Here is a 25,119-nt window from a genome sequence, read left to right as displayed (position 1 = left end):
CCTGCACCCCAACACACGGCACAGCCCAGATCTTGTTCAGCCCCACCCCGTGCACCCCAATTCCTGGGCACACCCCAATTCCTGGGCACACCCCCCTGCTCCCACAGCACCCCAATATCTGCACCCTGTGTACACCCACACACCGTGCACCCTGCTCTCTCTGCACCCCAAAACTCTGTGCACCCCAAAACACCGCACAGCCTGCTCTCTGTGCACCCCAAAACTCTGTGCACCCAAAACTCTGTGCACCCTAAAACACCGCACAGTCTGCTCTCTGTGCACCCCAAAACTCTGTGCACCCCAAAACTCTCTGCATCCCAAACTCTGCACACCCCGCTCTCTGTGCACCCAAAACTCTCTGCACCCCAAAACACAGCACACCCCAAAACACAGCACAGCCTGCTCTCTCTGCACCCCAAAACTCTGTACATCCCAAAACGCTGTGCACCCTAAAACACCGCACAGTCTGGTCTCTGTGCACCCCAAAACTCTGTGCACTCCGGTCCCTCTGCACCCCAAAATTCTGTGCACTCTGATCTCTCTGTACCCAAAAACTCTGTGCACCCCAAAACACCGCACACCCCGCTCTCTCTACACCCCAAAACTCTGTGCACCCAAAACTCTCTGTACCTCAAAACTCTGTGCACCCTGCTCTCCGTGTACCCCAAAACACCGCACACCCCGCTCTCTGTACACCCCGTTCCACCCCGCACCGTGGTCCCCGCACACCCCAATCTCTGCATCCTCTCATCTGTGCACCCCGAAACATCACACACCCCGATCCCCGCACATCCCAATCACATCCCAATCACATCCCAATCACATCCCAATCACATCCCAATCCCAATCACATCCCAATCCCAATCACATCCCGCTCCGCTCCCATCCCGCACCGTTCCCAGGTGCATCCCACCCGCGGCCCGGCCCGGCCCGGCCCCTCCCGCCGGGATTGGGGGCGGCTCCCGGGGGCGCGCATGTCCGGCCCCGCCCGTTAAATTCCGGCGGGCCGGACCGGGCCGGGACCACCGGGCCAGCACCTGCAGCTCTCACCATGGCCACAGACACCGAGCCCGGGCGGCGCCGCCGCTGCTGCTGCGCGCAGGACACGCCCGGTGGGTGAGCTGGGGAGGGGGTGGGCACTGGAGAGGTTCCATCCATCCCTGGGGAGGTTTCCCCCCCTCCATCCCCGGGGAGGTTTCCCCCCCTCCATCCCCGGGGAGGTTTCCCCCCTCCATCCCTGGGTACCACCGGGTCACCCTCCCGACCACACCCCGAGAACCGAGCGGGATTTCCCCGCCGTGGAACGGGCACTGAGGTTCTCCCCTCCTGACCATCCCCTGGGTACCACCCTGGGAGCTCTGTGTGTTCCCCCCCATCCCTGGGTACCACCGGGTCACCCTCCCGACCACACCCCGAGAACCGAGCGGGATTTCCCCGCCGTGGAACGGGCACTGGGGGTTTCCCCTCCTGAGCATCCCCTGGGTACCACCGGGTCACCCTCCCGACCACACCCCGAGAACCGAGCGGGATTTCCCCGCCGTGGAACGGGCACTGGTGGATTCTCCCCTCCTGAGCATCCCTTGGGTACCACTTGGGAGCTCTGTGTGTTCCCCCCCATCCCTGGGTACCACCGGGTCACCCTCCCGACCACACCCCGAGAACCGAGCGGGATTTCCCCGCCCTGGAACCGGCACTGAGGTTCTCCCCTCCTGAGCATCCCTGGGTACCACTTGGGAGCTCTGTATCCTCCCTGCGGGGTTTGGGGACCGCGGTGACACCAGCGTGTGGCTGGGTGTGGGGATGTGGCCCCGCTGTGACTCCGGCAGCTCCCGCAGATGTCCCCAAGGTCCTGGATTCCCGCGGTGACAGTGACGGTCCCCGCCGGGGCTCCCTCTGTGACCGGCACTGCGCCGCGATCAACAACGCGCAGGGCGACCTGGGCGACCTGGGCTGTCACCTGCACCGTCCCCGTGTCCCCGCAGGTAGGGTGGCCGTGGGAGGGGCTGGACGCGGGGCCCTGGGGGTGCCACACCCGCGGTGACCCGTGTGTCACCCGCAGGCACGGGCACCCCGCCGTGCTGCCAGCAGCACTCGGAGGAGGTGTGCGAGAGCTGCGTGCTGAGAACCACCCTGACGGCCGAGAACGCCGTGGAGGCCAACAAACTCTCCAACAACTACAAGGTGGGTGGGGGGCACCCATGGGTGCTCCTGGAGGGCTCGAATGGGTTTTAGTTTTCTTCCTCTTTACTCATAATAAAAAAATTCCTCTTTCTGTAGTTTGGCTTCAAGAAATGGAAGAGCCACGTGACGGCGCGGCCCTGGGAGGATCGGTCCGAGATTGTCAAGGAGCTCTACTCTGACCTCAACGTCATCCGAGGCTCTGGAGGTGGGGTGGCCTTGGGGACAGGGCTGGTTGGTGACAGCTGCAGGTGCCAGTGGTGCCAGCTGGTGCCTTCCCTCCTGCAGGGTCCACGCTGACGTGTGGCAATGTCCTCTACCTGCTGCTCTTCGGCTGGTGGCTCTCGCTGCTCTACGTCCTGGTGGCTGCTGTGATGTTCCTCACTGTCATGGGGGCTCCTTATGGTGAGAGCTGAGTGTGGGACCCCCGTGTGGGGGCTGGATGAGCTCAGAACAGCACTGATGGGTGCTGGGGTCCCTGTAGCTGCAGGGACACTGATGGTTGTGTCCCCACAGGGCGGCTCTGCTGGGATCTGGCCGGGTATTTCCTTTGGCCCTTTGGCAAAGTGATCCAGAAAGTGGAGGTAGGGATGCTCCTGGGTGGGGGGGGGTCTTGGGGTGCTCTGTGCACCCCCTGATGTCCCTCCTCTCCCCAGGTCCCCAAATCCCAGCAGGTGTGTGAAGGTGGCGTGGGGGAGAGCTCAGCCCTGCTCGGGGGTCCCGCGCCGCGCCGCTGGAGCCCACGGTGCTGGCTGGGCACTGGATACTGGGTGAGCCCCTGCAGGACCCAGAACCATCACCCCTGGTGGGGAAGGGACCCTTCCCTGGAGCCCCCAGCCTGGTGGGGAAGGGGCCCACGGGCTCCTCCCCTCCGCTGGGCTCAGTTTTGGGCTCAGTTTTTGCCCTCCCATCACCAGCACCATGCCAGCACTGCAGCGTGGCTGTGCCTGGGTTACCCAGTGCTGCTGCTGGCCCACGGGCTGGTGTGTGTCACCGCGTGGCTCCTCATCGTCCTGATCCCCGCGGCCAAGCTGAGCGCCCGCGCCGCCTCCCGCGTGCTGCTGCTGCCCCCGCGGCGCGTGCTCATCCGGCGCCTGAGGATGGTGGGTGACTCTGGGCGGGGTGAGGGTCCCCAACCCTGCTCCAGGGAGGGGGTGACCCTCTTGTCCCTGTGCAGACAGAGGTGCCTCTGGAGGGAGAGGTGATTCTCTGCTGCTACCGCGCTGCCAACCCTTACTACTACAAATACGCCGTGGACGGCATCAACGTCTTTGCTGTCAGTATCCTCGGGGAGCTGGAGCGGGGTGGGTGGGGAGTGACCCCAAATCCACCCCCTCTGTTGTGTCCTTGACTGTGAGCACCCCAGACCTGCTGCCCCTGGTGCTGGTGACGCTGGTGCTGGGCTATGTGGACAGCCCCAACCACCTGACGGGCTCTGCCGTCAAGTTCTCCTTGGCCCTGCTCTCCATCATGCCCCTCTCCTACTACATCGGCATGGCCATCGCCAGGTGAGCGGCGTTGGGGACACCTGGGGGCAAAGTGGGGACGCTGCAGCCCTGCTGACACCTCAATCCTGCTCTGCAGCATCTCAGCCCAGAGTAACTTTGCGGTGGGGGCGGTGGTGAACGCCACGTTCGGCTCCATCACCGAGCTCACCTTCTACATCACCGCGCTCATCAAGGGCTCGCGCGAGGGCAACCGCTGCTACGCCGAGGTGGTCAAGTCGGCCTTGACGGGGACACTGGTGGGCTGTGTGCTGTTTGTGCCGGTGAGATGGGTGGCACTGAGAGCTGGGAGGGTGCTGTGGGCGGAGCACTGATGGGGGATTTGTTCTGGGGGGGGTTTTCTGTCCCCAAGGGTCTGTGCATGGTGATCGGGGGAATCCGGCACCAGGAGCAGAGGTTCAACAGCCGCTCTGCCGGCGTCAGCTCGGCCCTGCTCTTCCTCTCTGTGGGAGGTGAGTTGGGGACAGGGCTGTCCCCTGTCTGGGGGTCCCCCCAGGGTGGCTGTGTGCTCCATGTCCTGTCCCTGCAGGTGTCTTTGCCCCAACGCTCTTCTCCAAGGTGTACGGGAAGCTGGTGTGCGGCGAGTGCCACAACGTCACCCAGAACCCGCTGGGCCACTACCTGTGCCACAGCTGTCACTTTGACCTGGTGAGTGGGGACCTGGAGCCCTGACAGGGGAGATTTGGGAGCCCCCCTGGCTCTGGTGCTGGGTGGTGGCAGCAGGGCTGTCCCTTGTCCCCATATCCCTGTTAACAAGTGCTCTCTCTGCAGATGGACAACAACGGCACCCTCTACTACAGCCACGTCCAGTGAGTGTCCACTGCGGGGGGGACAGGGCTGTCCCCACATTGGGGTGGCACCTCCTGGGGTTGGCAGTGTCCCTACATCCCTCCCAGAGTCCTTCTCCACCCCCAATGATCCAGTGCCTCAGGGGACATCCCCTGGGGTCTCCTGGTGGCACTGACAGTGTCCCCTGTGTCCCACAGACCCCTGGTGCACACAGTGTCATCCTCCATCCCTTGGGGTCTCCATGCCATACCCTGGTGGCACTGATGATGTCCCCTGTGTCCCACAGACCCCTGGTGTACACAGTGTCCATCCTCCATCCCCTGGGGTCTCCATGCCATACCCTGGTGGCACTGACAGTGTCCCCTGTGTCCCACAGACCCCTGGTGCACACAGTGTCATCCTCCATCCTCTGGGGTCTCCATGCCATACCCTGGTGGCACTGATGATGTCCCACAGACCCCTGGTGTACACAGTGCCATCCTCCATCCCCTGGGGTCTCCTGGTGGCACTGACAGTGTCCCCTGTGTCCCACAGACCCCTGGTGTACACAGTGTCCATCCTGCTCCCTGCTGCCTACCTCATCGGGCTCTTCTTCACCCTCAAAACCCACACCCACATCTACGACATCCACATCAGCGACTGCCACAGTGAGTGTCCCCAAATGTCCTGGCTGCAGGGTGGCTGTGGCACTGCTCTGGAGTGTCCCACACCTCTCTGCTCTGTCCTCAGTGCCTGGCCACCACCACAGTGCCGTGGTGCACTGGTCTCGTTGGCGGGCCCTGCTCATCCTCCTGCTCTCCACCCTGTGCATGTCGGCCTGTGCTGACCTGGCCACGGAGCACATCAGCCCCATCCTCACCAACTCCACCATCTCACAGGTGAGCTGGCTGTGTCCCCAAGCTGTCCCCTCCCCTGGCTGCAGTGAGGGGTAAAAGCTGCTGAGATGCTCTGCACAGCTGGCCAGGCTGATGTCACCTCTTCCCTGCAGTATTTCATCGGTGTCACCGTGCTGGCGATGGTGCCCGAGCTGCCAGAGATTGTCAATGGAATCCAGTTTGCCCTGCAGAACAATCTCAGCTTGAGGTGAGGTGGCTCCAAGGAGGAGTTCTGGGGTGGGTCAGATCTGTGTCAGCTTGTCCTCAAGGAGACTTGGTCACCCAAAAAATGGTGTCTGGGCTGGGCTCTGTGCTTTGGGGTTTTCTCACCCACAGACTGAGCCCTAAGCTGTCCTTCCTCCACAGCATCGAGATTGGGAACTGCATTGCAGTGCAGGTCTGCATGCTCCAGATCCCCATCCTGGTGCTCTTCACCATCTTCTACGTGAGTAGCCCCAGGGGACAGCCCTGGGGACCTCCTGAGGAGGGCTGGGGACTCTGGGGGACATGGGAGGACACCTGGCCTGGCAGTGCCTCCCTGTGCTCAGGGCAGGGGAAGTGGGGTCAGAAGTCTCCTGGTACTGTCCCCACCCTGGGGATGCCAAGGGGGTTTAAGGGGTGACACACAAGTCCTGATTTGTCACACAGGGTTGTCCTGGCTTGCCACAAACCCCAAATCCTCTTCTCCTTGCAGCCAACCAACTTCACCCTGGTCTTCAGCGACCTCCACGTCTACGCCAGCATGTTCAGCGTGGTGCTCATGAACTACATCTTCATGGATGGCAAATGTGACTATTTCCAAGGTGAGCACCTCCCTCAGGGCTGCTGTGGGGCCTGGAGAATCCCTGCATTGCCTGGGATGTGGGATGGGGAGCTCCTGAGCCCAGCCTGGGCTTGTTGGGTGTGAGTGATCCTGGGGTCCATCCCCTGCAGCAGCTCCAGGGGGGGATCACTCCCTTTCCCCCTTTAAAAGGTTTTCAGCTCCCTTTTAACGAATATTTTGTAGAAAACCCTCTACAGGGGGCTCACCCAGACCACACCAGGTCTCAAACTCTGCTCCAGGGAGTGACTCCCTGCTCCTGTGTGTCCCCAGGCACGGTGCTGGTGATGGTTTACTTCATCCTGCTGGCCGTGTATTTCTTCGCTCCCTCGCCCAGCGGCTGCTGAGGTTTGGATTTTCTCCTCCCTCCAAGCCCTTTGTTGGGATCAACACCCATCAAGACCTTTTCCAGTGTCTCAGGGACTTGGCTGGGCTGGCTCCAGCCTGGAAGTGCTGTCTCCTGAAGCTCCTGCTGCTGGGCTCCCCTGGTGGGGCTTCAGGGATGGGAAGGGTGGTGGCAATGGAATTGTTCCCAAAATGAGGAGCCTCAAAGCCAAGAGCACGTCACAGAGCCCACACTCGAGGGGCTGGAAGGAAAACTGTCCTTAGTGGAGGGTCCTGAAGGGGATTTTGGTGTCTGGAGGACAGAGCCCTCCCTGGGGATGTGCTGCACTGGAAGGAGGTGCCTGAGAAATCCCTCATCCTCCCAGGCCTGGGAGAGGGGCCTGGGAACTGCACATGGGATGTTTGATGGCACCAGCAATGCACCCAAAGGTATTTTGTCATTAAAGCAGTTTTGTACAAATCAGAAACAAGTTTGTTTCTCCTTAAATGAGCCTTGGTCCCCTCACCCAGGGACAGAACCAGAGGGGGTGGCTCTGGGCTCCAGCTCTCTCCAAAAAGCTCCAGCTCATTTCCAGCCTGCTCCTGTCTGGCTGTCCTTGGTCCTGCTGGCTTTGAGGCCTGAGAGAAGGGCCAGGGATGCTCCTGGTGTTGTCCCCAACCTGTCACACCCTGTGGACATCTCCCTCCACGCAGGGAAATGCTGGTGGATGTGGTAAGAGTACAAAGTTGGGGCTTGGATTGATTTATTCTCTTTTAAAAACAAAAACAGCCCCAAAGCAAAACACTGACAGCTCCACTAACAAGGCAAGGAGGCTCTGGTGCCTCTTTCCCCTCCCCTGTTCCACCAGGATCTCCTTCAGCACAAAAGCAGGGAGTGCAGCCACAGGAATGCAGAGTCTGAAAGGATGGACAGCCCTGGGAGAGGCAGGAAGCAGCCTGGGAAGGCAGCAGCTCGTTAGGGATTAATGAAGCTGCTTCATTAAACCTTTTTGTTTTCCTGGTGAGGCATCAGCACTGCCAATCCTGCTGTCATTAGTCTGGGAGCTTTGCTGGGTGAGTAGCTGGAGTTGTTGATGGCAGGAGAGGGAAGGATGGAAAAGGGATGGGAGAGCTGTAGGAGAACCTGCCCAGTGCTGTAATTTTACTGAGATTTAATAAACCACCACTTCTGGGGTGTGAGGGATGCTCAGGAATTCTGCTCTGAGCTCAGGAATTCTGCTCTGAGCTCAGGAATTCTGCTCTTTCCCTGTCTCCTTCCATCCTGTCCCCACCCCAGGCACCACTGTGGATGCTTATCCCCTCTCCATCACTTGCTGCAGATCCTTTCCCTCTCCCTTAAATTAAATTAGAATGTAATCATATCTATCTTTAATAATGTAATTAAAGTTTTTATCCACAGACAGCACTTAAAGCCCCTCAGCAGGAGCTGTGAGCTCAGTGATTAAACCAAGTGATTTTTTTTTTAGGAAGAGCAGCCCCCAAAGATGTTGTGTCCCTCATGAGCAGCCAGTGGAGCTGATGGGATGGAAAAGAGGCAAATCCAGCAGTGGGTGGTGCTTGTATGGATTTTATCAGCCAAAATTAAATCCTTTGTGGTTTTCTTGGAGATGCTTTCCCAGCTCCTGTGGGCTGGGATGGAGGGATCCAGGACACCCCAAGCCCTCCCCTGGCTCCTGGAGCTCTGGGGCTGTGCCCATTCCCTGGGGAGCAGGACAGAGCAGGACAATCCCCTCCCCTGCTGCTGTCCTGCTGTCCCCAGATGTCCCCTCCTGGCTCCAGGGCACTGCTGACTCACATCCAGCTCCCCAGGTCCCCTCCCACAGCTGCTCCCCAGCCTGTCCTGGATGCACTTTGCTGCAGATTCCATCTCCTGCCTTTCCTGGATCATCCAGGTGGGTTGTGCTGTTGGAAATCAGGGTGGCCAAGCCAGGACTTCCCTCTCCTGAAGCTGTGACTGATGTCTGTGTTGTTATTATTTCAATACTTTCCAGAATATTTTTTTCAGGATTTTAGTGAGACTGACATCCCTGTGGTTTCCAACATTGTTCCTTGAAAATTGGGACCAGCTTCCCATTTTCTGAGACCTCTCCAGAGTCCCAAGACTGCTCCAAAATAATCCAGAGAGGCTTTGTGCAACCTCAGAGATCCAGGCTTGGATGGTTCCAGTGTCACCTTGGGGATGAGGGGAGATGTTCTTTAAAGCAGGTGAGACAAAAACCAGCACAGGGATGACCAGGCTGCTCCAGGATCGAGGTCCCAAGATGGAAGTGTGGATATTCAGCCTGTTTGGGATGAAGAAGGAGCTGGAGAAATGTTCCTGCAGGGAGCCCTTCCCCAGCCCACAGCAGGATCTGGATTCAGCAGCTGGGGAGGGGTTAAAATTCACAATTCCTGTGAAGATTCAACACAGGGGATGGAGACAGCAGAGCTCCAAGCAGCTCCCAGCAGTTCCTGTGATCCAAACACCTGAGAGAGGCTCAGCTGTGATGCCCAGCCTTTGTTTTCTGAGCCTTGGGGGGAACAAAAACAGCTGGAAAAAAAGGAAAATCTATTCCCAAAACCATGGGAAGCTTAGGGCTGGGTTCCCTAAGTGGAGGGCAGTGACTCCAGCAGGCAGCACCTTTGGATTAACAACATGAAGACAATGCTATGATTTATTTAAACATAAATGCCATCTTTTAAAAAGAAACTAAAACCCCAGAGTGTAACCTCTGCCTTTGATGAAGAGGAAAGCATTGAGAAAAGCTGATTTTAAAAACAAAAGGCACTTAAAAATGGGCTCCAACTGAAAAGGATTTTGCACAAACCTCATGCCTGGAGCTGCTGAGTTCAGTGGACACTTAAATTCAGTGTAGAGAGCACAAGAAGAGGAGCAGAGTCCCCCTTTCCTGTGCAGAGACAATCCCTGTTGCCAGCAGGAGGGAGAGATGTTCCCTCTCCCCTTTTTTTTTGCATGCTGAATATCCTGGGCTGAGCAATCCACAGAGCCACTCCCCAAACCAGCTTTAAACCACCCAAAACAAGAAGAAAAAGGCCAATTTGGAACATGTAGAAGGAAGGAAAACCAAAAGCTGGGAGATGCCGAGAACTCAGAACTCTGAGGGTTTGCTGCAGCTTGTTCTGGGTGCAAAGTGAGCTGAAAAGGTTCAAAAAACCCTCCCCACCCCCAGCAAACCACACAGCAATCCCTTAAGGGGTAATTTTTTCCCAGTGTTGCAAGCAAACCTGTGAGAATGGAAAGGGGAGGACACAGGCAGTGCACCAGGGAAGCTGCAGGGGGACGTTCCAGCCGTCTCCAGGAGCTCAGGGCTGGGGACATTCCATGGAACACATGCAGGGCTGCAGGAACTGGGCTGGATTTGGACATGGGACAGCTCAGATGGGTGGGAGGGAGGGGTTATCCAAAGCCAGAGAAGGTTTGGTGGTTGTTCTGCAGCAAATGTTGGATACAAGGGTGGGAATACCAAGGTGAAGGTGCCAGGTGTAAGCACAGGCTCAGCCATTCAACACCTCATTAAGCTCCCCAATTAATTAGCAAGCATGTGCTGATGACAGGTTGCTGGTTGGCTGCTTAAGTCTCAGAAAATACTTTTGGATTCGTGGTGTAACTTTAGCTCCATAAATAAAAAGGGGATTTTTTTGTGGTTTTTTTTTTTTTTTTTTTTTTTCTTTTTCCCCAATGACTAAAAGTAACAATGTCTGGAAAGGCATTGATGTATTTGCTGAGTAAGGCCTTGAGCAGGTTCCTCCATGTTCTTAGCAAGACCATCCATGGAATCCATAAATAGGGGGGTGGTGGGAGGGGGAATTCTTCAAGGTGGTGAGACTTGGACACAAGTGGGAAATGTTCTCATTTTAGTCGCTCCACGAGTCCCTGCGTCAGTCCAAGGTGCAAAAGCTGGGATCTGGAGAGAGTTGCTAGGTGAGGGAAAGATTCCAGAAGCTTCTCCCAGCACAGTTCCAGCAGGCTGGGCACCACCAGCCACATTTTGAACAGGGAGCCAGTCCGTTTGTTTTCGTGGATGTTGACCACGCCGCCGTGGACGTACATGCAGCCAGCCTGGGGGGAGAAAGGGGAGAGGAGTCACAGGGGCAGGAAATCAACATCTGTGAGGGTGGGGCAGTGATCCTGATCTCATGGGAGATATTCTGCTAATGGGCATCCATTGAAACCAGCTGGGGCAGTGTTCTTTATCTCATGGGATATCTCCTGTTCATGGCCATGGTTTATAAACCAGCTGGGGCAGTGTTCTTTATCTCATGGGATATCTCCTGTTCATGGCCATGGTTTATAAACCAGCTGGGGCAGTGTTCTTTATCTCATGGGATATCTCCTGTTCATGGCCATGGTTTATAAACCAGCTGGGGCAGTGTTCTTTATCTTTTCACAACCCATCCTTCCTCCAGCCAGTCATTTTCTGCTCATGGCCATTGAGTCCCACTGTGGCACTGATAAAATTACTGCATCCCATTGGGAGTTGCTCCAGCCAGGGGGAAGAGCCCAACATTTCTTACCAAGATAAAAACAGAGGTTTTGGGACACTAAGGGAGCCCCTTTCTCCACTGGACTCCAGAGGAAAAACCGGATTTCTCCACATCCCCACTGGAGCTTTAGAGGGAAACTGCACCTTGTACAGGAGCACTGCTCCAGCTGAGCCACATCTGTCACTGCAGGAGGATGCAGCCACCATGGGATGGGACTGCTGCCAACACCCTGCCTGACGGGTGTCAGGCTGTACTCTGACTGTGTCAGGGTTTGGGGTTTGTTCTTTGTAGTGCTGTATTTCTATTTTAATTTCCCTAGTAAAGAACTGTTATTCCTATTCCCATATCTTTGCTTGAGAGCCCCTTGATTTCAAAATTATAATAATTTGGAGGGAGGGAGTTTCCATTCTCCATTTCAAAGAGAAGCTCCTGCCTTTCTCAGCAGACACCTGTCCTCCAAACTAAAACAGCAACTTTTCCTTCTTTGTCCATATATAAGCCACACCTGATTATAAGCCGCACTTCAGGTTCAGACCAAAATTTTAGTCAGAATGGTGCAGCTTATAATCATGAAATTACCACCCATCCACCGCCTCAGCATGCTCTGCTCTGAATTTTAGGTGATTTCTAGCCCAAGAAATCCATTTTAGGAGCGTGGCAAACTGTCTCAGCTGAAAATGTTGTATTTTTAAACTACACCCACCTCACACAGACATCCTGCATTCCCTTGGCTCAGCACAACCCTGCTCCAGGGATGACAGGAACACAGAGAGATGGGAAAACCTCAGCTGCTGAGTGCCTTTTCTTTTTCCCCATATGCTGGCACAGAAAGGACATTCCTGCTGTCCAGGCAGTCACTGAGCTGCCTGGGAAACACCTTTATCAGGCTTCCCAGGAAAAGCTGCATTTAGAACATTCCCCAAATGCAGTGACAGCAGGGAATGTGATCTCTGCCCTAAGGAGATGAGCTGAAGGAGGTGAAGGCACAGCCAAAGGCATTTCTTGCTGCCTGTTAATTATCAATCTCCAGCCTTCTACTTATGGCCAAAAGCTGTGGCAATTCCAACATTCCTTAGTGCTTTCCAAAGGGATGGAATCAACCTCACAAAATCTTTCACCTCAGGCTGCTCTCAGGAGGATAAAATCACTTTACTCAGGGAGTATTTGTACTTTTTTTTTTCTTTTACAAGCAGGAACTGCTGTTCCCACATGAAGTTTAAAAGCTCAAATTGTGCATCATTTCTTTCAGAAATCAAAATCTATGGTGTGGCAGCACTCTTCAAACAGCAGCAGGAGGAAGAGCCTCCCAAAATCTGCTGCATGCAGAGGAGGGAGCGTCCTTGGGAGCATCACCAAGCTCAGAGTGCTTGGATGAAGGATCCCAGCTCCAGAGGAACAAAAGGAGTCAGGAGTCACTTACTGGGGTGACAGCAGCACAGTGGAAGTACACAGGCTCTGGCATTGCAGCTGGGAGCTTGACCCACTGGAAGGTTTGCAGGTTCAGTTTCCAAACGTCCCCCAGGATCACCTCCCCGTTGTAGCCTCCGCACACGAACACATCTGCAAGAGAGGAGAGTGGGGAGGTGCCAGGAACCACAGCAGAGAGGTCAGGGATCCCCTTCCTGGAATGTTCTGGAAGCTCTCCCTGCATCCTTCCCTTCTCCAGCCTGGCAATTCCCAGCTCTCCAGAACCTGACATTGGATCCATCTCCTCTCCAAGGAATTGATGCATCCAGGGCCTTCCCTTGCAATCTCAGCAAACCATCAAGGCTCTCCCTTGCCTGGGCCTCTCTTTTCTATCCCCACTTTCCATCCCAATCCCTCTGCATGGATTCTGAGTGTCCTGAATCCCACAATCCTGGCCTGCCTTGCCTGGGCAGGGAGCTCCAAGCTCATGGCAGGGACACCTCCCAGCATCTCAGGCTGCTCCAATCCTTCCTTGGCCACTGCAGGGATCCTGGGATTCTCTGGCAATTCCAGCAATTCCTTCCCCAATCTCCCCTTTCCCCATTCCCTGTGTCCTGTCCCTTGTCCCCAGTCCCTCTGCAGCTCTCCTGGAGCTCCTTTAGGGCATGGAATGTTCTGGAAGCTCTCCCTGCATCCTTCCCTTCTCCAGCCTGGCAATTCCCTTACTTTTACTGGCACAATTAACACTCCTAGGAAATACAATCCAGCATTTCCTTCCACCCTTCAACAGAGAGCATTCAGCCACCAACCTGAAGGGTTTGGAAAAAGAGGGATCAAGGTTGTAACTGTTATTTCAGAGTGGTGACAATTAGGCAGGGAGGGAAAAATCCTCTTCCAGAAAAGCCACATGTTCCCTGCAGTTCTCTCCAACTCTTGGCTGTACAAGATATACCAATTTTCCAGAGGCAAATCTTACCATTTTTTATCTGAACACAGCTGTGGCATCTTCTGGCTGCTGGGAAGCCTGGGGAGAATAAATTTAATATCAAATATCAGCAATAATTGCTTCAAAGTGCTTGTGCAAGTGTTGATTTTGTCTCAACATTTAATCACAGAGTTTAATTTTTCAGAGGTTCTGCTTGCCTGCAATCCCAAGTATAAAAGATGTCACTTTAAGCAGCTGTTTCAGGTTTGATTCCTAATTAAAGAAGGAAGAAAAATGCTGGAATTTTGTTCTCCAATCTCAAATCTGGCTTGGTGAAAAGCAAGATGTGAGATTCCAAAGGGAGCAGGGATGAGCTGGATCCTCTGGGAGCAGATCCAGGCACTGTCACCTTTCCCAAGCAGGGAGAGAAGGAAGCCAGGCTGCCAAATTCCCTGGGATGGGTTAATCCTCAGTGCTGAAGCACAAGCAGCACCTCAAACCCAGCATAAAGTCACACACTGAACAAGAAAACTGCACCTGGAGCACTCTGGGTTGCAGGGAAAGAAGGGAAATTCCAAACTCACCGACTTTCTCGTGGGGTTTTGTGGTGATCTCCTCCCAGGTGTTGGTTTCCAGGTTGTAGGCATGGATCTGGAGGGAAAAAAGAGGAGCCATGAGATTCTCCTGGCACTGTAGCACCAGGATGATGCAGGCTCTGACCCTCTAGAAATAAATCCCTTTTTTCCATTAAGTGTAAACCCAAAAATAGCTGATCCCAGGCAGTGACTAAGCAGGTCTGAAATCACCTTGCAAGCTCCATCCCAGCTTTGCTATTTCAGCCCCACAGCTGAAAAAAAAAGCAAAGAAAAGAATATTGCTTTTTAAAAGAGCTGGACCAATTAAAATCCACACCCTTGAGTTCTCAGAAGGATTTAGAAATACCTTTCTGCTGCTGCACAAAGGGAGAAAAATGGGACAATGGAGAGACAAAATGTCACATTAAGTGCTGCAGGCTCCACTTTTTTGGGAGCAGAGCACTATTTAAAGTGACCACAGATTCATCACCAGGACATTGCAGGTTTTACAGAAATAGGAGAACAATCTGCTCTGCTCCCAATTATCTTTTTTATTTTTTTTTACCACCCAGATGAGGAGGCTGTGCTGGTTATTCCTCAGTGTGGAAAATCTCCTGGCCAGGGTTCCAATGGCTCACCTTATCCAAGGAATAGGCTGTCCAGGAAGTTCCACCTCCCAGGATATAAATCCTTTGACCATCATGAGCAATTTCATGTCTGTACCTGAAGGTGCAAAGCAGCACAATTAGCAACAACAAAAAAACCTTCTGGAAATCACCATCAGATTGCAGGGATTTGAGCAGAATCTCCCAAGCCTGGCTCTGCTGCTCCCTCAGGCTGGGAGCATTCAGGAAATGTGGAGTTTTCTTGAGCCCAAAAGTCTGAAAGGTATTTTCTGATTTGTTAAATAATTAAGTGCAAGGATTATTGAACACCATCAATATTCCAGAACCTTCTAAAGGCCAGGCTGGACAGGGCTTGGAGCAACCTGGGATAGTGGAAAATGTCCCTGACCATGGCAGGGGGGTGGATTTGGATTTATTTGAAGATTCCTAAGAACTCAATTCAGGAATTCTTCCATTCCCAATTCCCTCTTCTCAGATGGACACCAAGCCATGGATGAGAGACATGAAAATGCCACCAGGCACAGGAGGGCTGGGAATTCCAACAAGAACAAGGTACCCCAAGGCTTCCCCTTCCCAAAAGAGGCTGCCCAGGTGCTCACCTCTCCTCTGGCATGTCACAGGACATATTGTTGGGTTTCAGCTGGATCCATTCCCGGGTGTTGAGGTCCAGCTTGTGCAGGTCAGTGCTGTAAATGTAGCCAGTTGTTCCCCCAAACACGTAGAGACAGCCATTGATGATGGCCATGGCCTGCCAGAGAAACCAGTGAGAAAGGATTTGGGACACCTGGGGCTGGGAAAGAGGGAATTTCCTGCTCTTCTAAAGCAAAAAGGGTCAGTCCTGCTGGGAGGGTGAATCCATCTCTTTGTCTCCCTGATGGAAAGTGTAATTCTAATATAAAAGAACTCTACACATTTTCATTTAAAGTTTTAGGTTTTGAAAGCTTTAACTACAAACCACTCCTTAAATTAAGTTTTCATTTTGAGTTTTGGGTTTTGAATGTTTTTGATTACCAACCTACTCCTTAAATCAGATTTTTTTCATTCAGCTGCAGGGATTTTAAGCCCCAGCTTTGCCCAAGTTCTCAACTCAGCGGTTGTAAAATCCTGCTGGTGGATTGGAAGCATCTCCCAGCTCCTGCCTTACTTTTACTGGCACAATTAACACTCCTAGGAAATACAATCCAGCATTTCCTTCCACCCTTCAACAGAGAGCAAACTGAACAAACCCTGACCTCTCTAACCAGGAGAAAAAAAACCCTCCTTTAAAATCCCAAACAACCGAAGCCGCTTTATTTCCCGACCAACACCACTCGCTTTTCCTCGTGGTTCCACCCAGAAACAACAACCCTGGTGAGGAGCAGAGCAGAGATTTGGGTGCTCTGCTGGCACTGTGAGCCCCTCAGGGCTGCCCTGAGCTCCCCACCTGGCCGTAGATGCGGTTGGGTTTTTTGCCACGGCAGCTGAGCAGGGCCCATCTCTTGTACTTGACGTTGCACACGTGGACGTCGTTGCCGTTGCTCTCTCCAAAGGGGATCCCAGTGCCACCAAAAACCAGGAGGTTGTTGCCATGTAAAACAACTGGGGGGAGAGAGAGAGAGAGGAAAAACAGGGATGTTTATTGCTGGGAGACCAGAATTGAATGATTTTTCCAGGCTTGGAGGAAGCTGCTCTAGGGAAGGTGTTCCTGTGCATGGAATGGAATTTTTGGATGATTTTTAAACTCCCAACCCAAATCATTCCATGTTTTCCTGCTCTGTAGTGCTCAGTGCTTGTGCATGGCATGGAATTTTTGGATGATTTTTAAGCTTCCTTCCAACCCAAACCATTCCATCTTTTCCTGCTCTGCAGTGCTCAGTGCTGCTCCAATTCCCCACAACCCACCCCGTGCACTGACGGCTTTGAGAGGCTCTAAAAGAGAAAGGATCCCAACCAAAACCATGGTAACCAAAGGGCTGCTTCGAGAAGTGAACAAAGACAGCTATTTTTGGCTGCTTTGAAATGTCTGCACCCTGCTGAAATCACAGCCAGCAAGGTAAAACACCTGGAAAACACCTCTTGCTTCCCCATTTTTTTTCATTCCCTCCACCTCAACTGAGCAAAAAAAAAAGAAAAAAATCCCAAAGCCAACCCAACCTCAGGAAAAACCACTCAACCCAACCTCAGGAAAAACCACTCAACCCAACAAGTGGGAAAATCAGGATCCAGAATTCCAGGATTAAAATAGCAAAGGATGAAAATAGCAGGAGCTGGCACACAAGGAGCTGCATTTCCATACGTACGTGACATGGAGGCCAGTTCCCTGGGCATGTAACCTTCAGTGCCCATCTGGTGCCAGGTGTCTGTGGCAAAGTTGTACCTCCAGAGCTCTCTGAAGAGAGGATAATCTTCATTTTCTGGCCCTCCAGACTCATCATAGTCGGGATTGTAGCCCCCAAAGACGTAGAGGTTGGAACTGTCGGCCACGCAGCGATGGCCGCTCCGGGCGGGGGGGCAGCGGTGACCTGCAGGAGAAAAAAGGAGAAAAAACAATTCCACAAAAACTCCAGGGGCAGGAGTGCAGCCTGGATGTATGGAATCCATAGGGAATTCATAAAGAATTCCTGTGCAGCAGGAGGGAATGGCTGGAAAATCTGTGTGTCACCATCTCCCACCCCTCTGGGTTGTTGCGGCGATCCTTCCAGGACATTTCTGAGGGGTTGGATCAAATCCCTCTTTATTTTCACTCAGGAAATTTCCAAATGTTTGTTTTTAAATAGAAACAACACAGAAAAACACAGCCCAATAGAGAAAAAAAATAATTAAATATTTGCTTTGCCTGCTACAAAAACCTCGCTGTGATTTTTCCCATTTTTGTTCCTTGGATCTCAAGATGAATTTTAAATTTTAAAGTGTCACAGGTCTGACAGAGCAGGGAAAATCCAGGAACAACACAGAAAAACACTGCCCAATAGAGAGATTAAAGATTAAAATTAAGGATTGAAATTAAAGATTAAAATTAAAGATTGAAATTAAAAATTTGTTTTGCCTGCTACAAAAACCTCGCTGTGATTTTTCCCTTTTTTTGTTCCTTGGATCTCAAGATGAATTTTAAATTTTAAAGTGTCACAGGTCTGACAGAGCAGGGAAAATCTAGAAACAACACAGAAAAACACTGCCCAATAGAGAGATTAAAGATTAAAATTAAAGATTAAAATTAAAGATCAAAATTAAAGATTAAAATTAAAGATCAAAATTAAAGATTAAAGATTAAAATTAAAGATTAAAATTAAAGATTGAAATTAAAGATTAAAATTAAAGATTAAAATTAAAGATCAAAATTAAAGATTAAAATTAAAGATTAAAAGTAAAGATTAAAATTAAAGATCAAAATTAAAGGTTAAAATTAAAGACTGAAATTAAAAATTTGTTTTGCCTGCTACAAAAACCTCGCTGTGATTTTTCCTTTTTTTGTTCCTTGGATCTCAAGATGATTTTGTCACTAAATTTTAAAGTGTCACACATCTGATAGAGCAGGGAAAATCTAGAAACAACACAGAAAAACACTGCCCAATAGAGAGATTAAAGATTAAAATTAAAGATTGAAATTAAAGATTGAAATTAAAGATTAAAATTAAAGATTTGCTTTGCCTGCTACAAAAACCTCGCTGTGATTTTTCCTTTTTTGTTCCTTGGATCTCAAGATGAATTTTAAATTTTAAAGTGTCACAGGTCTGACAGAGCAGGGAAAATCTAGAAACAACACAGAAAAACACTGCCCAATAGAGAGATTAAAGATTAAAATTAAAGATTGAAATTAAAGATTAAAATTAAAGATTAAAATTAAAGATTAAAATTAAAGATTAAAATTAAAGATTAAAATTAAAGATTTGCTTTGCCTCCTGCAAAAACCTCGCTGTGATTTTTCCTTTTTTTGTTCCTTGGATCTCAAGATGATTTTGTCACTAAATTTTAAAGTGTCACAGGTGTGACAGAGCAGGGAAAATCCAGAAACAACACAGAAAAACACTGCCCAATAGAGAGATTAAAGACTGAAATTAAAGATCAGAATTAAAGATTAAAATTAAAGATTAAAATCAAAGATTAAAATTAAAGATTAAAGTAAAGATTAAAATTAAAGATTAAAATTAAACATTAAAATTAAATATTTGCTTTGCCTGCTACAAAAACCTCGCTGTGATTTTTCCCTTTTTTGTTCCTTGGATCTCAAGATGATTTTGTCACTAAATTTTAAAGTGTCACAGGTCTGACAGAACAGGGAAAATCTAGAAACAACACAGAAAAACACTGCCCAATAGAGAGATTAAAGATTAAAATTAAGGATTGAAATTAAAGATTAAAATTAAAGATTAAAATTAAAGATTGAAATTAAAAATTTGTTTTGCCTGCTACAAAAACCTCGCTGTGATTTTTCCTTTTTTGTTCCTTGGATCTCAAGATGAATTTTAAATTTTAAAGTGTCACAGGTCTGACAGAACAGGGAAAATCTCCTAAATAAATTTATTTATTGGGCAGGAGCAGGGAATCCAGCTGAGATTCCCAATCAATGGGAATAAAAACAGGGAGGACAAATCCAGCTCAGTTCTCAAATGGAATAAATTAAAAAATTGATTCAGCCAAGGAAAAACTAACCAGGAATATTCTTAGATAACAGAAATTGAGGTCTTGGCTGACAAAACAAACCAGCAGTGAATCAAACACTGCAAAAAAATAATCAAAATCAAAAAAACAAAAAAAAAACCAAAAAAAACCCCAACAAAAACCCCCCAAAAAAGGAGGTATGAAGCATTTTTCCTACAGGAAAAGTGAAAAAAAATTGATTTATCCAGACCAAATACACAAGGAGCTTTGTTTAATCCTTTCCAACTCTGGTCCAAAATTCAGACAAAGTTTTGACAGATTTGGGGTTTTCCAGGAATTTTGTGTCTTGCAGCAATTCCCACTTGGAAAATTAAGAAGGAATGGATGAAAAAAGAGGGGAAAAGTTAAGGAATTAAAGGAAAAAATCTGGATTTTGGGGCACAGGAAAGGGGGATATTCCTTATTTTAATTTAAAAGGTGTTAAGGAATTATGAGTTCAGATATTATATTTAAAAGAGATTTTATTTCCCTTTAGTTCTCACACTTGCCATGAAAATTTTCCAGAGGGAAAAGAAGAAATTCAAGCTGAGTTTTATACAAACTAAAGGTGAGAGGAGTCACTCCAAGAAAATAAATGAAGAAACACTATTGCCATCTAAAATTAAATAGGGAAGGCACCAGAATTTGCCAGAAATCAGTTTTTTTTTTTCATCACTGTGTTCAGAAAAGGCCTCACCCCCTGTGAAAAATTGGAATTCATCAAATCCTGCTGTGAATTCCTTGATGCTGGATATGGAAGGTACCAGGTTTTGTGGGGAGGAGGTTGTAAAATTATGGAAAATGGGTTTAAAATGGATTTAAAATGGATGGATCCCAGTTTAAGATTGCAGAGAGAAGCAGGAAAGATGAGGAGGTGAATTTACAAACTCATTTTCTTGAATCCTGAGGGGAAAAATGGGAACAGGAAAATGTTCAGGGAATAAATTCCACAATCAGAATAAAATTCAACAACAGAATGAGAGGAAACAGCTTCAGGGGAGGCTCAGGTTGGACATGAGCAGGAATTTCCTCATGGAAGGAATTGTTAAAAACTGCTCAGAGAGGTTTGGAGCACAAGGAATTCCTGGATGTGGCACTCTGGGGACAAGGTGGGGATTGGATGGGCTGGGAGAGCTTTTCCAAGCTCAGTGGATTCATTGATTCCAGGCTGAACCATCACAAGAGGGACATAATTAAGGAAAATCCAAATGAAGAGGCTGAGCTAAATTCCCTGCTGAACATTGATTCACCCCATGAGCTCTGGGAGCTGCTGGAATGATGATTCCAAGCTGTTCCTGACTGAACTCCTCTCAGGAAGGGGTTTCCAGATGTGACACTGGACAAAAAGAGGCTCAGGGGGGACCTGGTGGCCCTGCCAGGAGGGGGATTTGGGATTTTCTCCAGGGACAGGAGGAGAGGGAACAGCCTCAGGGTGGGTTTTAGGGAGAATTCCTTCATGGAAATTGGGGTCAGGCACTGGAAATGCTCAGGGCAAGGCTGGATTTCAGATTTCAGGGATTTCAGAGCCCTGGGGATGTGGCACTTGGGGACATTGGGCAGTGCTGGGAAAGGTTGGGCTCAGTGGTCTGAGACCTTTTCCAACTTAAACAATCCCATAATTCCACAAATATGAAGTTGAAACCATCCTTAGGAGTGCCAGAAACCCCAAATAAATCCATTTATATCCCAGGGGTGGGTGTGGAGAGGAATGGGGCTGGGCTGCTCAGTGACAGGAGAAGGGACAATGGGCACAAACTGAAATTCAGGAAATTCCAGCTGGATGTGAGGGAAAAATTCTAATTTGAGAATGATGGAGCACTGACAGAGAAGCTGGGGCTGCCCCTGGAATGTCCAAGGCCAGGCTGGAGGGGTTTGGAGCACTTGGGGACAGTGGAAGGTGTCCCTTGAGCATGGCAGGGGTGACACTGGATGGGCTTTGAGATCCCACAATTGTACATTCCTTTATCAATTCCCTTTTTTTCCCCAAGTTAATTTAATCTATGAGCACTTTGAGAATCTTTAAATTATTCCTGGAACAGCACCCATCAGGGTGTCCCCAATCATCAATCCATGATTTCCATCCCTTGAGGTGTGTGCTACACCAGCAGCACAACTTCTACTTCAAATCTTTATTTTTGGGAACAGAAATGGAATAAGTACAGGGTGTAAAACCAACAAATCCAGTGTGGCTTTGGATCCTCTCTGCTCCAAGTGCCACATCCATGGTGAGTATCCCATGGTGTGTCCTTTTCTCTGCTTTTTAAAGCTTTCTGAAGATGATTTTGGTTTTATTTTTCTTCCTGCCTGGTTTTTCAACACCCACAACAGCAGGATTCAATCTCTCCCTTTCCATTTCAGGAATCCTGAAGGGCATTTAGGTCAAGGGCTGAACCCAAGAAGGACACAAGTCAATATTGACTTTGCCATCTTCAAAGTTTCAAAGTGAGTTTGGAAATTGGAGTAACTGGAGCCCCTGAGGAATGTTTGGAATTGGAAATGGCTGAGAGTGAGGTTTAAAAGCTGTTTGTTCAGCCCCTGCAGATCCCACAGCTGAGAAATTCCCAAGTGGAAAAATTCCCAAGAGGAAAAGCCACAGGATCCATCCAAACACAACCTGCAGGTCAGCCAAGAGATTTCTGAAAAGCAAAAATAAAAATTGTTTCCAGAATGGATCATCTTGAGAACAGGTCTGGTTCTCCCAGGTTTTATTTTTAAAACCTTTAGAATCATGTTTTAAAGGATTTTTACACCTCTGAGTGATCCTCAGGTTGGTTGTTTCCAAAAAGCATGAAGGAAAAGAAAGGAATTCTGGAGGATGAAAATCATAAAATGTCCTGTGGGGAAAGGATTCAGGATGAGGTTGTTCAGCACCTTGAGAAACCAAATCCTGAAATCCTCCAGGGACTCCACCACACCCAGGGAATGGAAAAAAATGTTTTTTTTTCTCATTTAATGAACTTTCCTGTCCTCACTGCTCCTTGTCCTCTCTGGTTTAAGGACTGGAAAACCCCAGGGAGGTTCCCCTGAGCCCTGGAATCCCATGAAGGAATCACACAAATACAAAATTCTCCATGACATGAAAGGGGGTTGGGATATCTGGAATTTCTGCTCTTTTTTAATAGATATTAAAAATCCCAAACCCTTCTGTGATGGGAAAATTACAGCTGAAGGTAAGAGTAGGAATGCTGAGCCAGGAGAGACAAAAAATCCATTTAAGTGTCCAGATTGTTCCCTTAATCCCACAAATCTGATAAAAACATTAAAAAATGTGGGCAGAAAAAAGAAGAACAAACCACCTGTATTTGACTTTTTTTTTTTCATCTTTCCAAGCCTTACAAACACAGCAGGGGGAGAATGGAAACTCTGGAAGAGAATTGGGAGTAAGAAAAGAAAAGCTGAAAAGTTTGGAAGAAAATTGAACAGGGAACTAAAAACTCTGGAAGAGAATTGGGAGTGAGAAAAGAAAACCTGGAAATTCTGCAGGAAAACTGGGAGGTGGAGAATTGAGAGCTAAAAAAACAAACCTGGAAACTCTGGAAGAGAATTGGGAGCTTGGGAAAAAATGGAATGAGGAGGAAAATTCTTCTCTCAATGGTTATGTAAGAACTGCTGCTGGAATTTTATAAATAGGACTTTAACAGGTATAAATCTGGGAGAAAAATCCAGGATTTTTCCATTTTTTGGGGTTTGTTTAGGCTGGTTTAAGTGCCAAGGCTGAGCTGGACAGGGCTGGTTCACTCTGGGCTGCTCCTGTGCAGGTCCAGAATCCAGGCAGGATCAGGAGGATGCAAATTCCCAATGATTAAAATTCAGGAAGGGGAAGAGAATCTTCAGGAAGGGGCCTGTGTTGCCAAAAACGAGCCTTTCCACGGGAGGAAGGAAATGTGGATGAGCTTTTACCCAAAAATAGAAGGTGTGGAGCCACTCAGCAAATTCCCAGCACTCCAGAATGAGGAAGATTTCAGAGGTGGGAATGTGGATTGAAAATCTCTTCCCAGCTGCTGTTGGTGTTCCCAGCCCTGTGAGTGGCAGGAAAGGATTCCTGATCCTGGGATGTCCAGCTCAAGGTCGTGAGGAGTGACAGAGACAAGGAAAAATGGGATATTGTCACAGCAAGTGGGAATATCACAGAATTTCCCAATCCTGGGGTAACCTCAGCCTCCTCCTGGGATATCTGGGGGGTGTTGGGGTGACCCAAACATCCAGAAATCCTTCAGGAACCTTGTTAGGAGAGAGGTGGAAAAGGGAAAAGTGGTTCTTTCCCAGCAGATCTCACATCCCAGCCAGGACTCCCCACCCCAGGATTGTGGGGATGCCCCAAAAAACCCCAAAACACTGGGATTGCAGAGTGGGGGGATCACCAGGGGTTATCCCAGGGGTTATCCAGGATTCCAGGAGGACTCAAACAGGGCTGATCCCTGTGGGGTAACCCTATCCCCACATCCATGGGGATGAACAGCATCCAAGCATCTCCCAACACCTGGAAAACCCTGGAATGGGAATGGAACACCTGGAAAACACTGGAATGGGGATGGAACACCTGGAAAACCCTGGAATGGGGATGGAAGAGCTGGAAAACACTGGAATGGGGATGGAACACCTGGAAAACACTGGAATGGGGATGGAACACCTGGAAAACCCTGGAATGGGGATGGAAGAGCTGGAAAACACTGGAATGGGGATGGAAGAGCTGGAAAACACTGGAATGGGGATGGAAGAGCTGGAAAACACTGGAATGGGGATAGAACACCTGGAAAACACTGGAATGGGGATGGAAGAGCTGGAAAACCCTGGAATGGGGATGGAAGAGCTGGAAAACACTGGAATGGGGATGGAAGAGCTGGAAAAGACTGGAATGGGGATGGAACACCTGGAAAACACTGGAATGGGGATGGAAGAGCTGGAAAAGACTGGAATGGGGATGGAACACCTGGAAAACACTGGAATGGGGATGGAACACCTGGAAAACACTGGAATGGGGATGGAAGAGCTGGAAAACCCTGGAATGGGGATGGAAGAGCTGGAAAACACTGGAATGGGGATGGAACACCTGGAAAACACTGGAATGGGGATGGAAGAGCTGCCACCCACGTGGCTGTAGGACACGGTGACCTTAAATCCATTTGTAAAAGGATAACTCACCCCCAATCCCCGATTCCAGGTTGCATATCCCAGCTCTCCTCACAGCATTCCCGGGCTTTGGGGACAGGGTCACCCCATTATTCCCGGCTTGTTGGGGTACCCCAGCTTCCCCCAGGAATGTCCCACAGCCAGGGACAGCTGTCCTGTCCCTCGGGTGTCCCTGTCCTGCCCCTCGGGTGTCCCTGTTCCCGTCTCGGACACCTGGGACCTCGTGGATGGGGTGAGCAGACCTCTCTGGAGGTGGGGATGGGGATGCCCCAATTAAAGACCCCCAGGAATGGGGGTGGCCCGGTCCCGAGCACTGTGGGAATGGCTAATTCCCAATCCCAGGGAATGGAGCTGTCCCAGCTCCTGATCCTCAGGGAGGGGGATCACACTCCATGAGGACAGCGGTGTCCAGTCCCCGACCTCCCAGATCCAGGGCTGCCCAAACCCGAATCCCTCAGAACCTCACAAATGGGGGTGCCCCGGTCCCGCTCCCCCTGGGATGGGGATGCTTTGCTCCCACACCCCTCAGGGTTGGAGCTGTCCCGGTCCCGAATCCCTTCTGGGCCTTGGGGTCGGGGTCATCACCGGTGCCGGCCGCCACTCACCCGCCGCCCGCGGCCTGCCCGGCAGCTGCACGAAGCGGTTCAGGATCCCTCCCCCGCCGCCATCGCCGCCTCCCGCGGCGCCGCCCGCGCCCTCCCCGAGCCCGTCCCGGGCCGCGGCCGCCGCCGACATGGCCCGTCCGCTGCCTGAGGGACGCGGCGCGAGCAGCCAATCAGCGCCGAGCTTCTTGGGCAGCGGCCAATCAGCTGCGAGCTTGTTGGCAGGTGCGGGGAGGCAGC

The 25,119-nt window shown here is 50.4% G+C and overlaps 2 protein-coding genes across 5 annotated transcripts; one reads left to right on the top strand and one right to left on the bottom strand.

The window, feature by feature from the left end:
- Positions 1–992: 992 nt before the first annotated feature.
- Positions 993–8,563, top strand: LOC116995412 (low affinity vacuolar monovalent cation/H(+) antiporter-like). 4 transcript variants are annotated; one of them, XR_004417720.2, is made up of 21 exons: positions 993–1,112; positions 1,836–1,982; positions 2,060–2,181; positions 2,278–2,386; positions 2,467–2,583; positions 2,695–2,762; positions 2,835–2,948; positions 3,096–3,281; positions 3,356–3,458; positions 3,545–3,686; positions 3,763–3,946; positions 4,036–4,135; positions 4,213–4,331; positions 4,440–4,492; positions 5,007–5,119; positions 5,202–5,350; positions 5,461–5,555; positions 5,714–5,792; positions 6,042–6,150; positions 6,441–6,941; positions 8,518–8,563. XR_004417720.2 is itself a non-coding variant. In XM_033058119.1 (21 exons), the coding sequence occupies exons 1-20, from the start codon at positions 1,052–1,054 to the stop codon at positions 6,512–6,514; spliced, it is 2,244 nt and encodes a 747-aa protein (XP_032914010.1). In that variant the 5' UTR covers positions 993–1,051; the 3' UTR covers position 6,515; positions 7,979–8,196. The 4 variants fall into 4 exon arrangements, 3 of the variants coding, with proteins under 3 accessions (XP_032914010.1, XP_032914011.1, XP_032914009.1); XM_033058119.1 differs by lacking the exon at positions 8,518–8,563 and adding an exon at positions 7,979–8,196 and having other exon boundaries at positions 6,441–6,515; XM_033058120.1 differs by lacking the exon at positions 8,518–8,563 and having other exon boundaries at positions 4,455–4,492; positions 6,441–6,979.
- A 570-nt stretch (positions 8,564–9,133) lies between these two features.
- On the bottom strand, positions 9,134–25,012 carry KLHDC10 (kelch domain containing 10). The gene is made up of 9 exons (XM_033058121.2): positions 24,883–25,012; positions 16,810–17,031; positions 15,954–16,108; positions 15,130–15,278; positions 14,543–14,627; positions 13,914–13,980; positions 13,381–13,428; positions 12,418–12,557; positions 9,134–10,572 (listed from the first exon to the last, which is right to left on the bottom strand). The coding sequence occupies exons 1-9, from the start codon at positions 25,010–25,012 to the stop codon at positions 10,363–10,365; spliced, it is 1,206 nt and encodes a 401-aa protein (XP_032914012.2). The 3' UTR covers positions 9,134–10,362.
- Between the last annotated feature and the right edge of the window lie 107 nt (positions 25,013–25,119).

The sequence above is a fragment of the Catharus ustulatus genome, chromosome 4 (genome assembly GCF_009819885.2).
Source record: "Catharus ustulatus isolate bCatUst1 chromosome 4, bCatUst1.pri.v2, whole genome shotgun sequence".
In the NCBI taxonomy this organism is placed as follows: Eukaryota; Metazoa; Chordata; class Aves; order Passeriformes; family Turdidae; genus Catharus; species Catharus ustulatus.
This window is presented reverse-complemented; position numbering and strand designations above follow the sequence as displayed.